The sequence below is a fragment of the Gadus morhua genome, chromosome 20 (assembly GCF_902167405.1).
Source record: "Gadus morhua chromosome 20, gadMor3.0, whole genome shotgun sequence".
Taxonomy (NCBI): Eukaryota; Metazoa; Chordata; class Actinopteri; order Gadiformes; family Gadidae; genus Gadus; species Gadus morhua.
The window spans coordinates 5,341,472-5,356,336 of NC_044067.1; the positions used below are offsets into that span (position 1 = coordinate 5,341,472).

A 14,865-nucleotide genomic window follows, 5' to 3' on the forward strand; every position below is an offset into this window, starting at 1 on the left:
AACAGCTTAATGTTCCATGTGGTGCAAATTGTGCATTATCCTCGACTTACATACAGTACAAGTGAAGTCAATTAAATGTGTCAAGAATTATGACACATTATCATAATGAAACATTTGAAGGGTTAAAGTATGTTGAAGCCCTTCTTAAACAAACTTCAAAGCTCCGACACCATGACGCTGAGGGGGGTCTGGGGGAAGTTGATTCTGAAAGGGAGAAGTTTTGGCGCGCAGACGTTGGCGTGTCCAAAGGCGCAGAAGCAGATAAATGCGCATTCAAGACAATCCCAGTGTCGAACCGGAACGCCAGGGAGCAGCGCTTTAGCCTCGTCGCTGGGATTTCGAGGTATTTGTGAGCAGCATCGAGCAGCCTACTATGAAAATCAGTGCAAAGTCATCTTTGTTGTGTGGCATTCCTCCGGATTGAATAAAAAGAAAGAACACGGCAGATATCATTTTAATCCACTTCGGATTGGTTCTTGCGCGTAACTAAGGAGCCCTTGCAAGACAACGATTAGAGCCATTGAGCAAGGGGCAATTTGCGTAGAGAAGTCGATTTTTCTTCCTCAGGGGAAACTATTTAAAATTAAGGATTGAAAAACGGATCCTTCCGCGAAAGTGAATGGAAAGGGACGAGATCAACGCCTGGACTTGAGTGAGCTCTACCACATGAGAGGGTAAGATAAAGTTATTGGCAAGAAATGCCTGCTTCCCCTTTTAAAATAACATCACATTTTTCTGTGCTCCTCCTTAAGTAAAGTTTCAGTTTGGGATTACTGTGTACATTAATTGATTTTACCTTTCCCGTGATTATCCCAGCGATGCTTCAGCACGTGGGTCTGGTTTCCCCAAAAGCTTGCAGTGGATTTAAGCGCCGCTCATCTTGAACCGGTCGAGAAGTTATCGAGGATGAGAGTGCTGCAAACCATCTTCTTTCTTTGTCTCCTGCACCAGGTGAGGCGTCGCGTCATTTGTAACAAATGTTTAAATGGCTAAGGGCAAAACAATGCAATAACAACAACAACAGAGGGTTTATCAATGACATTCTTTTGCCCCTGGGAACTCTTAATACCACTATTTGTCCTGCAAAACGGTCAGCATTACATTTTGCTCTGGCATGTGTCAGGCAGGTAGTCCAAATGTCAGGAGAAAAAAAGGAGAAATAAATGAAAGAACAAGAATCAATTGGATGGGCAGGGTAACAAAATACCATGGTTTAATGTTTTGCCGTCTGCGTAACGAACAATAGTGTTACTAAAGATGTGATCAAATGTAGAAATTGTTATGAACTTTAATAATTTATGATTGAACGATTTGAAAAATATTTTGTTAATTTTGGCATCTGACATTATATTGTAATCTAGTAAATCTAGTTGACTTCGTTATTTTTAAAGGGTTTTCCACCGGAGCATCTTAGTGGGAGGTGCATTATATCACTCTAGTTCTAGTTAATTACATTTATATCACAGTGAATACATTTATTATTACACACTTTCCATACAATTCTTTACTGTGATGTTATCTTATGCCTTGTAATCTCTAAATGTGTTAATTTACATTAAATTTCATCCCATACATAATTTTGATATTTGCAATATTTCTAGTCAAGCTCCCTGCGTCCTCTCAAGTGATTTTTAATAACGGATATCAATGCAGACAGAATAATGCGTAAGAACAGCATTTATATTTTCAGTCCTTCTGGACTGTGCACCCTTCCCATTTAAGAAATCGGTTCCTAGGACAAATTGCACTCTTTCATCCCCTTGATTCTAAACCCATACAACGTTTTCTGCTGTCATTGCTGTCTTCATTATAATATATTAGTTCTCAAAAGTCAACGGTAAATAAAGAATTGGAGCTTGAATCTGAAGAACTTGTTGCCACAGATTGCTGGGACACCTTTCTCCACGGCCCGTTGCGGCTGAATGATTAGTCTGCGTTAATCCTTGGAAAATCATTCTGTATTTACAGGGGATTGTTATTCCTCAACAATCTCCTCCACAACCTCATAAGACATAAGCCCTCCCTGTCCTAATGCTGTTTTGATCGCATAAATATGGCTCCAAAGATCACGGTATTGAGGGTTTGGGGGAAACGGACCGAATGGTTCTGCATGTCACATTATCGTACTCTTCCTTGGTTAGAGGCGGTCTAGCCTCTAAGAGGTGTTCTTCCACCGGCCCGCGATTGAGGAAGCTGAGTCACATCTGTAGCGTTTTTTCCAAAGGTTCCCCCTCGTTTAAAAGTTGCATCTCGAACTGAACAGATGTGGTGGAATGCCGTCCGGGGCCTCCGGAAGCTTCCGTAACGGGCCCTCTGCCCGGGGGAGCTAGACCAGAGGGAGAGGCAGCACGTGGGAGAGGGAGAGAGAGGGAGAGAGAGGGAGAGAGGGGAGAGAGAGGGAGGGAGGGAGGGGAGAGAGAGACTTATGCCCAATCCCATTTCTACCCTTACCCCTTACCCTTCAAAACAAGGGAGGGGTAAGGAGAAGGGGTAAGGGGTAGAAATGGGGTTGGGCCTCTCTCCTGGCACCCTCTCGCCCCAGTAGTCCCCCTCCCAGAGCTCAGTGATGTCTGACTGGGGGACACATTGGGACCCTTGTCATTATTCTGCCTTATTCTATCTCTTACACACCGTGGTAGACTCCAATGCCAGAAAACATTGTTTTCATCAACTATAGTTTATGAAAATACTTACATTTTTCCTGACTTTTGAGCGAACCTTCCTTGGGTCAACTATTATTCACCGCCTGAGCTCTGAGGTCGTGCGTGGTCCCGACCGTTTGAGCGGGGACTCGTTTGAAGCCGGCGTCGTCGAGCCACTCTGACTGATTTGGGAGCCAGACACAAATGGCCGCCGCCGCCCCGCCGCCCCCCCCCCCCCCCCCCCCCCCCAAAGCCCCGGCAGGCGCGCTCACACATAAAACGCACATTAGCACGCGGCGGCGTTGGGGCAGACGGGAGGCCCTCGCCCCCGGCCCGCGTGCCTGCATGCTTGCGCCACGCGTGAATCAAACGAGCTAAAGTGTTGCCCAGCCGTCTACAGTGCACCCAAGGGACCGCTAAGAGGGTCAGGGGAGGCCCGCAGAGCATCCACTCTCCCCCCCATGACATCTGCCGCAGCCATCGTGTGCGGAGTGACAGCGGGACAATTTGGATGGGGGGGGGACTTAGACCCACTTGAGTCTCTCTCTCTCTCTCTCTCTCTCTCTCTCTCCCCCTCCCTCCCTCCCTCCCCATCACTCAGCGGGACGCCTGGGACATGGGGGGGGGGCTTCTAATGAACGTTATTGACAGGAGCGAGAGGCGGGACTTCCGAGCATGCTTCGGAAGTTTCCGTTACATGGGTTTGGATGGTGAGAGGGAGAGAGACTTCCGGGAGGGGGGGGGGGTGGTATCCGTTTCCGTGACCCGTTTCGGATGTCGCTTTGCTTTGTCAAATTCGGTGTCGCTTCGACGAAATTTCCTTCGTCCAAAATCTCCACGTAACTTTCTTCCCCTTGTTGTGGTTCATCCCTTTCGTGTTCCTACTCTTCCCGGCCCGGGGTCCTCTGTGCTAACTGCCGTACAACACACTACCTCACAACAACACACAACCCCTCACGGGGCCTGGGGTTATCTCAGAGAACGGGATTCAGCATGTGATGCGCCTCTACCTAGTACCTACCTCCTACCTCTGAGTCATGGTTAGCATCCAACCAGGACAGGGGGGAACGTGGGTAAGGGGGGGGGGGTTCGGGCGGCAGAGTTCAAAGCCTTTGCGCCGTAGCCGTTATGCTAGGCGTGACGCATCGAAGTGACACCGTAGCGGTCCCGGCTAAGCCTAACTCTTCCTGTCTGCGAGCGTCTCCCGTGGCACACTGCGCCCGCTGAAGTTCATCCCCGCAACGCAGACGCGAGCACTGATTTAGGGGATTACAAGTCATTGCTCGAGAAAGGATTTAGCCGTTCATTTCTACGTTAATCAAACCGCCTGCATATTTATTTATTTATTTATCGAGGTGGTCCATGGGGGAATCAGCATATTCAAAGTTTGAGGGGGGGAAATGTCTTAATCTATATATTTAAATGAGGGTTTAAAGTTATTTGGTTTATATGCGATATTATATATCAAATGTAAGTCCAAATCAGGATTTTCCGCCCTGTTTGGTTTCGGCGTGTAGAAGAACAGCTTGGGCAAAGACAACAGCTTCCTCCCTACACTCCCCCCACAGCGAAACATCATTTCTGCATGAAATCCTTCTCTAAGGGCCCGTTAACCTTCTCTCCCCCCCCCCCCCCCCCCCCCTCACCCCATGCTCAATTAGTTTGGATTTCATTATTTATTTACGTATTTAGTGTATGTGTTTTAAGAAAGCAAACTATACCGGCGGAGAATGTAATAAAATGTACAGTGGCGGATTAGGCCCTGCTCTTTAATCTCACACTCCTGATAATACCGCACGGGCTGATTGATTAGTTTTTCAGGAAGCTTATGTCTGAAAAACCTAATCCGTCTTGGGATTGTGCCAGCCTTGTAAGGTTTTCTGCTCCGCCACTTTATCACGGCGGCGAATTATGGAGCTGCTGGGCTGTGATAAGAACCTGGTCTCTTACAGAGCCCTCACCCTCTCTCCGCACACACACACACACACACACACACACACACACACACACAGGACAGGGAGACAGACACACACACAAAGTACGGGGACACACACACACAGGACAGGGAGACACAGACACACACACACACACACACAAACAGTACGGGGACACACACACACAAACACACGAAGTGGACACACACACACACACACACACACACTGCCTGTCCCCATGCACTCAGTCGCCCCCCCCCCGCTCCCCCTCCCCCTCTTCACCCCCCCTTTTTCTTCTTCTCGACTTCAGACCAAAACGAGTGACAAAAATACACAAACTGTTTATATTCAGGCTACACGCCGTAGCCTGCTCTTCAAATTAACCTCCCCTCGGATTTGCCTTGTAAAGAAACGGGTACAAAACACCCCCACAAAAAAATACATTCAAAAGGGGGGGTTCACTCGAGAGTTTAAGTGGAGAGCAGAAATTGTAAGAAGAAAATGCCTTGAATACCAGTCCCAGCCGACCAATGAGAAGTGACTTGCTGGAGCGAACAGGTCTACGGACCTGTGAATGGAGGAGCAGCGCTCGGGAATGACTTGGTCGGCGCTTACATACATGCTTCATATTAGGGTCACAGTCCCCCCCGGCACCCGAGGCTTGACTGGGGGTAATCCCTCACAAACAATACCGTCCGTGACATTTGCAGTCCTCCGCTGGAACACCTGCCTCCCCCAACCGAAGGTCGGCGTTTCCCCGGGAGAAGCCCCCTTGAACGCGGCTTTGAGGGGCCGCGTGCGCCCCACTCCTCATTATTAAGGAGTTATCGCTGCCAGCCAATCACAGTGTCAATCATCAATCATAATGTGGTTGGGGAGTGTGTGTGCGTGTGTGTGTGTGTGTAATGCGCGTTGGCATTAAATCCATCGATGCTCCTCAGTGGTAGAAATGAAGAGAAAAGAGGCCTCCGATGGATGAATGGGTATTTAGCTACGGGCAGCAACGACAGTAACCCCGGTCGTCTGTACAACGGACGGTCTGTCGATACCCCGTTCAGGGCGCCGTTGTTCCTCCAGCGTCGGGGTAACTTACGGTCGGTGCCGAGGAGCCCTGGGAGAGTACAACCTTGCAATCGCCGACCGTGTCCGCCACGCCGGCTGCGGGTAACATTAGGTCGGTTCAATAGGGTTTTAAATCCACCCGCCCGCCCGACATCCACAGCTATGAATTTTTATGGACTACAAAGAGCCTGAGGCAGGCTCGTCGGATCCGCGGCGGTTGTGGTGGTGGTGGGGGGCTATACCTTATAGCCTTGTCATTACGGGGTAAAGCAGGATCGGATACGCTCTGCGTGCGCTGCCTCCGAGCTGCATGGGCCGTTTGTAGCAGCTCTTTTATAGCCTGCTTTCTCCTTTCTGTGGCCCCGGCATCAACCTCACCCACCGGTCTGCAGAAAAGAGCAAAAGGAGAACCTTTGTTCTGTTTTTTTTGTTTTCTCCAGTCGAATCGTAACGGCCGAGTAACACCCTCTTTAGAGAGTTTCTTTGATATCGCAGCTTCTCCCTGTGTCATCTGATAGGAGAATCCCTAACAGCCAGTGGCACCTCACTGCTGCTGTGTTAACATAGTTTCATTCGTCTGTTTGTTTCTGAGCCATCCATTATGATAGCCCTCCGCCGTAAAACTCAATGGTTTGCGCGTGTGTGCGTGCGCACGTACGACAACACATGCAAAATTATTGATAGTACTGCGTCTGAAGCCATTGCACATAATCAAGGTACTTAATGGCGCGTTGAACAAGTTCATATTCTCCTGCACACCGTGAAATAATTACCACGGCGTGTTCTAGAAAACAGACCTAAAAAGTCCATCATTGCGCAGGCGGTGTAGGGCTTCATAGGACTGACCTTCTTTTTTTTTCATGTATACAGCGAGATGGGACAGCTGAAGAATGCACATGGCAATCACCTTTATGACGCTTCCTGGTGTTGCGGTCTTTTTGTTTCTCAAGCCTGGCCTTTGAAGCCCTTCTCTCTCTAAGCCTGTCATTTGCAGCCTGAACGCCATGCGTTCAGCTCCCCTCTGTCCCTGCATAGTTCCTCTGAAGTACCAGCCTTCAGACGCCATAGAACGGGGGCGAAAGAGAAAGAATATAAAGGAAAAAAAGTCCACAATGAATTGTCCTTTGACTTGTTACTTTTTCAAAGACAGCCCTTTCTCTGAAATCATTGCAGGTTCAAATCTGCAAAGAGGCAACGCTTGCGGCGGCTCATTCAGCGGAACTATTTAGCCGAGAGACGCGGGGTTTTTGTCAAACAAGCGACAGGTGCTTGGCGATGAAGGCTTTCATTTTTATTTAATGCCCCGTGTTAGGATGACTCATGTTAGTTTGAAAGCGACGTTAAAAGCTGGTGGCCCATGGGAACCAAGTGATAACTGCAGCCACGGAAACAACTTGTGGATGAGTCCAAGACATAGGGTATCCCTGGAGCCCGAATCCTGCTTCGTGTGTACACACACTTAGTATAGTATGGCATTGTGTAGTAGGCAGCAGACATGGCATGCACAAGACAATGCATGTGCACGTGCATTGTGCATTAACAACATCTCTAATTTTATGATTTGGGTGATTATTCAAAAGGTCAAGTTCACTATCAGAATTTCAGTGACACATTACAGAAGTCTTAACCTAATTCTGATACTGTATTATCATCAAGTTCATCTTGGGATTAAAACGGCTTACTTCCATTCCATTACAAGCATGGAGATGTGACTGTGCGGGAGACTTGTCTTATGTCTGACTCTGGTCCAGTAGAAACCCGATTTACACAAAGTCCAAAGCTTCGCATCGATTTTCAATCCGGTGTGTGTGTGTGTGTGTGTGTGTGTGTGTGTGTGTGTGTGCGTGTGCGTGTGTGTGTGTGTGTCGATGGGGGCGGGATCGTAAGGGGATTATGAAAGTGATGATGTGTTGAAAGCCCACACCTGCCCCCCCCAAAAAAAGTGAAGTGTTCGAGGGGGCTTTGCTGCTGTCAAACGTGACAGGTGCTGAGATAACACAAGTATCCCAGATTACCTGAAGACTCACCGCCACAGCTCCCAGGCCCCCCTCCCCTTCCCCTGGGGGGGCTGAGGTGTGTTGGTGGTGGTGGTGTGGGGGGGGGGGGGGGGGTGGAGGGCGGTGCTAAGTTGCGATTACGTTGAGCTGCTTGTTTTGTAGGGACCCCGCTGCTGTTGTCAATTTTTACACGTAGGCTTCGATATAAAGTTTCAAATAAATATATAAAAAGGGGTTTTGGTGCTCATCCATTAGCCCCAGGGACGGGCATTAGTGTCTACAATACATGTTATAAGGACGGCCTTATGTCGTAGAACAAATGTGTTCTTTGAAAAATATATATTGCCCCCCCCCAGAGTGGTAGACTACCGCATAGTTGCCATCATCACTTAAACCCCCCCATGCTCATCCAGTGTGCTGCAAACAACTGTCCCTAGGCCACTTATGGCCTCTTATTAGGAGTGATGGCCTCGGAGCGCGGGCGGTTGCTACGGCGATCAGAGTAGCAATCTGTTTCCACGAGAACGGACGGGGCTGGGACCCACACTCTCACTCCAGACACCACGCCTCTGTCAATCATTACAAATTATACTGGTCCAATTAGTGTGTTTGTGTGCGTGTGCGTGTGAGAGAGTGTGTGTTAGAGTGTGTAAGAATGTGTGTCTGTGTGTGTGTGTGTGTGTGTGTAGGAGTGTGAAATAATGTGCGTGTGTGTTATTAAGAGTGTAAGAATGTGTGCGTGAGCGAGTGTGTGTTAGTGTGTAAGAGTGTGTGTGCGTGTAGTATGTGTGTGTGTGTGTGTGTGTGTGTTAGTGTGCGCGCGTGTGTGTGCGCGCGCGCGCTACAGTGTATGCGTGTGTTTTGATGCTTCTAAAACAAGACCGAGCCACAGACTGGACTATTGTGTGCTGTTAAATAACCAAAAAAGTACACAATCCAATTATAGCAATGTTACGACCGAGAATTTGTTAATGGTCAATGATTAAATCAGTCAGTGGTCATGCATTCTGTGTACACACACACACACACACACACACACACACACACACACACACACACACACACACACACACACACACACACACACACACACACACACACACAGCAGGTCATCAAGATCTTTTACTACAGATTTAAGCATCAAGTTAATGAGGCTTTGGACGCAGAAAATTAGCGGAGAAATAAATGGTGGTCCCACAGTGAGGTCCATTCCCACAGAGACATCTACAGGGAGGGGCCGGGTACCGGGAGCACCTCCGCATGCACTGCTGAGCCACTTAATTGTCCGTGTTGTGCATTGAGAGGAAGATGTCTCAAACCGGTCGTCTAAACGCTCCAAAGCCCCACCTTAAGTGCCGGACAGCGTACAAACATGCACACAAACAAAACAAATATACATACTAATAGTGCAGCTTTGATGTCGACCTCAACGAAAGCCTCGCCTTTAATGTAGAAAAGATAAAGGCCAGGGGGCGAAGAAACCCAAATAAAGCTGTGGAGGGCGGAGGTTTGGTGCCGGAGACGGCTGCAAGTTTAGAGAAGCAGGGAGACAGTCCATTTAATCCCGGGTTTGGCGGTTCTGCCCGTGGGGCCGGAACGCATCACAGACGGGCTCGGTGTCGCCCGGACGGTCATCGCAAATGGTGGTTCTCTCATTCGTTTTGGGTGTGCATGTGTTTGCCTCCTTCATCGGCTGCATCTCTGCTAGATGATCCAGCCGCCAGATGTCACAGAGGCTGCTTAATAACTTTCTAGAGGCTAGTCCTGGTCAACTGTGGCAATTACCTTTTACGTCAGACCTCTATAAGATATGTCTACCCACGGGGCGAGCAGGCAGTCAGCTCTATAATGCTCATTACCGATAACGGGCCGGGCCGGTCTGTGCCCAATCAGATCAACTGTCAGGAGAGAGAGAGCGAGAGAGAGCGAGAGAGAGCGAGAGAGAGCGTGCGAGAGTGCCGCTATCAACCACTAACTGATGGACGGGCTATTGGATCTGCCTTTTGGAGGAGGCACCTGGTCTACAAACCATAGCACCGACGTGCTAGCCTCACGCCACGAGCCAGAGATTTCAGAGTTTGTTGCTTGGCGATTAATATCCGTCTGGCCTTGGCTTGGCAGCGATTGATTTCCAAATATGAAACCGGCCTAACGACGCTGGAAGAATCCAAGCCAATAAGATTAAGTAACTTTCAAGTGACTCTTTATATCTCTTCGGCGTGCATCGAGGTAAAGCCAAAACATTCTTCTCAGTGAAGTGCTTTTTGCCCTTAATGTTCATCGCTCGACATACTTATTCAGTCCATTTTGAAGAAAATAGATTTTGAAGTAGATTGCTGCACTTTCCCTGGGTGCCGCGAATGTTTTTGTTCAGACTGTAGTGCCCCTGGTGCCTGCTTTACTGAAACCCACGCCCATGATCTCTGATTGGACCAACCGTTTTTTAAAAATAAACAAAATGTGAACATGGGAGATCAAGACGGTGTCTCGCGGCCGCCGCCCTGCCGCTGAGACGCTGTGCAGCGCTGTGGTACGGTCACCGTGGCGGGACCTGAAACGCCATCGTATGTAGATAAGAGGTTATCGTGTTCCCTCGACCACAGATCCACTACGCCCGTTTCTAGTGCTGCAGACAAACGGAGAACACATCCTATGGAAAGGAGATGTCCCTCCATGACCTGCTCCATCTCCATCCCCATCTAAGTAGGTTGGCATTGTTCCCTCCTGTAGCTTTGCCAAATTGCCAGTTTCAAGGCTGCCTCGTCAGGGCGTTGCCCTCATGCAGCCGTAAGGAGCGTTCAGAACTTGCAAAAATGTCCGCCGCTGAGCGCATCCTATAGCGTGAAGTTCCCTTGTTGTGTTGGCTGAGTTTTGCCGGCGTTGGTTGCTACCGCAGAGAAAAACATTGAGTTCCATAAGACGCAGGTTATTATTCTCCTAATGCCTCGTTTCAAGTTTCCCTGGAACGCCTCTAGCCTGGAAGCTCTGATTAGGAAATCTTAATGAAGCTTCTGTGTCGTCTCCTTCAGCAGACCTTGCCTGCGTTCACTGACACACACCCGCACACACTTGCATGCAGACAGACACGCACACACACAAGCACAAACGCACAGACACAAGCGGAAACCAATAGACACAATGTTGTGATGTGTATGTGGAGAGAGAAAGTAAACTACTGGTTTAGACTTAGAAGACTGTGACTGTGTCTCTGTCTGTCTGTGTCTGTGTAAAAGCATTTAAGTTCCCGGTGTCATCACTCTCTATTATTTATGGATGTAGCATTACCACTGGGAATCCTCTGCTGTTTTCACAGCAATCTCCTAAGTTTCACATAATAGGTACCCATTCTCCCCAAAACTCATTACATGACTCAAACCACACATCGTTTAGATGCAGATACAAACATGCCACCCCTCTCTGAATTCATGCCGCATTGTGGCATGAATCAGTGGGAGTGAGTGAGTGAGTGAGTGAGTGAGTGAGTGAGTGAGTGAGTGAGGAAGCGAGTGAGCAAGTGAGTGTGTCCATCTAAACTGTCTCCATTCCCAGTGCCCCGTTATTTGACACGGCGAGAGCATCCCGTCGAATTAGCGTCCGGGCTCAGGCGGGACACGGCGGCCTCAAGCGGCGTCGGGTCCGAGGGGGAAAGGGCAGCGCTGGAGCTGGTGGAGTAAACGGCCGACGATTTGACGAGCTTAAGTAGCGGCGCCTTGTTAGCGCGCTCCCTCGCTCAGCGGCCAGACCTCGTCTTAATTACGAGTCATCAGCCGCTGATAGATGGACTCGGATCGCGGCCCGTGGGGAAAGAAGCATCGATATTTACATTACATGTCCGGGGCCCTCGGGGAGCCACAGCCATTAGATAGAGTTTACCAAGATGTTGCTGCTAGTGTCTGGGCCGTTGTGCGTAGCAGCGCGTCGACTGCAGCAAAACTCCATCCGTTCCGACGGATCAAGCACAGACTCATGTGCTGCATGAATCGTCCCGTTCTCAAACAGGGGAGGGTATTGCTCTCGCTCGGCCCAAGAATAAAAGCAGAGTTTACAAAACACAGGAGGTGATGCAACGGGGGCCGCCGAGAAAATGGTGCTCGACAGACCTAGTTTGTTAGCTCTGCGCATATGGGCTGCACCGAGTGAAGCTCACAGCGAAATTCTAATTAGTGTGGAAGAAGTGTGCAGCAGCTCTGCGAGATTTCCAACAGCCGCAGCTCAGCGCACTCACATCTGCTTCTTGCAGTGATCCCTAAAACTAGGCCCGGGGGAAAGCCAGCACAACTAATTACTAATGAAACTCGCTAAGCCCATTGCCATGAATTATTGAAGCTTTATCTGAAGTGGACCAGGAATTACTCCTTAAGCTAAAACGAGCTTTGAGGTGCATGGAGGGATGGCGGTTCATTGGCATGTCTGGATTAGCCCTGGCAGTAGTTCACAACTCAACCACTTTGGGAGCCATGGTCTTTTTGTCGCCGTCCCCTCGGAAGCCAGAGTTCAGAGGAGTACAGTAGTGTGAAGAATAGGCCTTCCCTTCGGAGACCGGTTGGGGCCGGGGAGTCACGAGGATTTATAACCACCCGTTTGACCCGACAAGTCGCGGCAAATGCGTGTAATAATTATAATCATAAAGCGTTAGAGGATCTACCCTGAATCCATCAGGACATTCCAAATAATGATATGGATTTGCATACATTTTGCTCATGATGGTTGTTAAGTGTGTGTAACATTACAGCAATGATATTAGGGATATGGTTAAACAACAAATGTTCACCTCAGAACATGTCCCGTGTCCTAACTTGACTTTATGTTTGTGTTTGTTGTGCAAAGGCTGCGTGCGAGAAAGCGAGCGGGGCGGCGACCGAGCTCATCGAATGGGACGAGAGCGACCACGGACAGAAGTTCTCTCCCAGCGGGGCCAGCCCCCGGGTCCTGAACCCCCTGCGGCTCTTCGCCAAGGGGCTCCCGGGGCTCCGCAGCAACACCCGGGAGGTGACGTACCTGGAGAACGTGGAGGACTTCTGGGACTGGTTATCTAACCAGACAGATGGGGCAGGGGCACAGGCCAGAACTAAGCGTAGACCCATGGTGAAAACGGGCAAGTTCAAGAAGATGTTTGGCTGGGGCGACTTCCACTCCAACATCAAGACGGTGCAGCTCAACCTGCTCATCACCGGCAAGATCGTGGACCACGGCAACGGCACCTTCAGCGTGTACTTCCGCCACAACTCCACGGGCCTGGGCAACGTCTCCGTCAGCCTGGTGCCGCCCTCCAAGGTGGTGGAGTTCGAGGTGGCCCGGCAGTCCACCACCGAGGGCAAAGACGCCAAGTCCTTCAACTGCCGCATCGAGTACGAGAAGACGGACCGAAACAAGAAGACTGCGCTGTGCGCTTTCGACTCGTCCAAGGTGTGCTACCAGGAGCACACGCAGAGCCACGTGTCCTGGCTCTGCTCCAAGCCCTTCAAGGTCATCTGCATCTACATCGCCTTCTACAGCGTCGACTACAAACTGGTGCAGAAGGTGTGCCCCGACTACAACTACCACAGTGACATGCCCTACTCCTCCACCGGGTGACCCGCCCTAAAAAGAGAAGATTTAAATGTCGAATTCGAATAGCTGTTCATCCTCCCCTCCTCCCTGTGGTTGATCTGGGATTCTGTGTGAGCCACTCAACCACGCTATGACCCACTTATTCTGAAACCGCTTTTCATCACTAGCACACGTATGCGTTTTCTGTATATTAAAAAAAGGCTACTGGTAATGAGTATACCGTCCAGATGTTTACGACTGGGGAAGGCCGTAGGCAAGCACGGCCCCGATTCAGAGAACAGAGCCCGACTCCCGGATATTAGCGCCGCTTTTACTTTGGAGGAGTAAAAAAATAAACAAATGCATCCGATTGTCTTTAACTCATCAGAGCACATTTTCTCCCTTGTACAGTTTAACTTCAAATTTCTATTTCTCACTGGGTTCCAGTGCTAATAAAAAAATAAAATAAAACCAAAAGTATTCCGAGAACTGGGTAATTAAAAACAACATAAGACACATTATTGCCTATTAGAATACATCATCTAGAACACTGCATTGTTTTTTTGACTAATTGGATTGGCTTGCTACTAAAGTCGTCCAAAGATTACGCGTACCCTAAAACTAATCGTACATTGCAGCGTTGGCATTTGAGGGATGCAGTGTTGAGGCACGTGCGTCTCCTTTTGGAAAGCCAACAGCGGATTAATGTGTCGGGAGAGGTGTATGAAAGCGATAATTGCAGGACAGGTGGATTTAGTGAGACTGGCAGATAATTAACAGCACTTTGTCATGGTCCTTCTACCAGCCCTGACATCACTTGTCTTTAATAGGTTTTAATTAGAGCGCACATTCTCATTTACTCAATGCCAAAAGCGAGCAAAGGCGAAAGCAGGAAAAAAAATAATGCATTCAGAAAGTAGAATCAGAATGATTTATGGACCTTGCATAAATAGGACAGGTATCGCGTCAGCACCAGCCAATACTTGTGAACGAAACGTAAAATATGTAAACTGGTTATATTGGGTTTCGAATTTTTCCTTCCGTATCCATGGGTTGCAATCAATCACGTCAATAATTGATGTAAAGAAATTTACCTTTTTGCCCTATAAGTTGTATGTTCTTACATCTGTAAATGCTACCGTCAGATTATACACATAAAGCTGTATGATGAAATACCTGAATCTCTGTTTATCTATGTTGGTGTTTTAATTCTATCCCCCCCTTTTTGTGAAAATGCCGTATGTTACCTTGACGTATGCAATCTTGATCCCTCTAAATCCTAAGCGTGTTGAAAAATGACATTAGAGTTAAAAGATGTTAGTTTTATTTGTCCCAGAGAAAATAATATCGATCTGTAAAACTGTTTACTTTAATTCTGGTGTTTGTTAAGCGATAGTTTAAGTCGTCCATTGATATTTTTAGTGAGTGCTTTATTGAGTTTTTATGTAAACCTTGGGACTACACAGTTTCTTTGCAGATTTATCCACTTGTGATTTGTTGAAAGTTATTTTCCTTCTGTAAAATACGCGTAACCCACTGCTGTGTGTATAGTGTAAGTAAAAATGGTCACTTTGGAATATTTAATAGGGCATTTCTTTTGGTAAAAAATCGAAGTTGTTTGTAAAAGATCAGTTTAGGTTTTTAAAGGCATTAAAAACCTTATTTAAACTTTCAACGGCACCATGTCATATATCTGGTACA

General features: G+C 48.3%; 1 protein-coding gene across 1 annotated transcript; it reads left to right on the forward strand.

The window, feature by feature from the left end:
- The first annotated feature begins 201 nt into the window (after positions 1–201).
- nxph2a (neurexophilin 2a) lies at positions 202–14,839 on the forward strand. Its single transcript, XM_030344003.1, has 3 exons — positions 202–674; positions 817–951; positions 12,463–14,839. Exons 2-3 carry the CDS (start codon positions 907–909, stop codon positions 13,207–13,209), a joined length of 792 nt encoding a protein of 263 aa, XP_030199863.1. The 5' UTR covers positions 202–674; positions 817–906; the 3' UTR covers positions 13,210–14,839.
- The last annotated feature ends 26 nt before the right edge of the window (positions 14,840–14,865 follow it).

Excerpts from the sequence above, each read along its gene's own strand:
- nxph2a (XM_030344003.1), top strand. The coding sequence starts at position 907 with ATGAGAGTGCTGCAAACCATCTTCTTTCTTTGTCTCCTGCACCAG. Across the intron at positions 952-12,462 it reads TTCTTTGTCTCCTGCACCAG|GCTGCGTGCGAGAAAGCGAG; the intron begins GTGAGGCGTCGC and ends TGTTGTGCAAAG.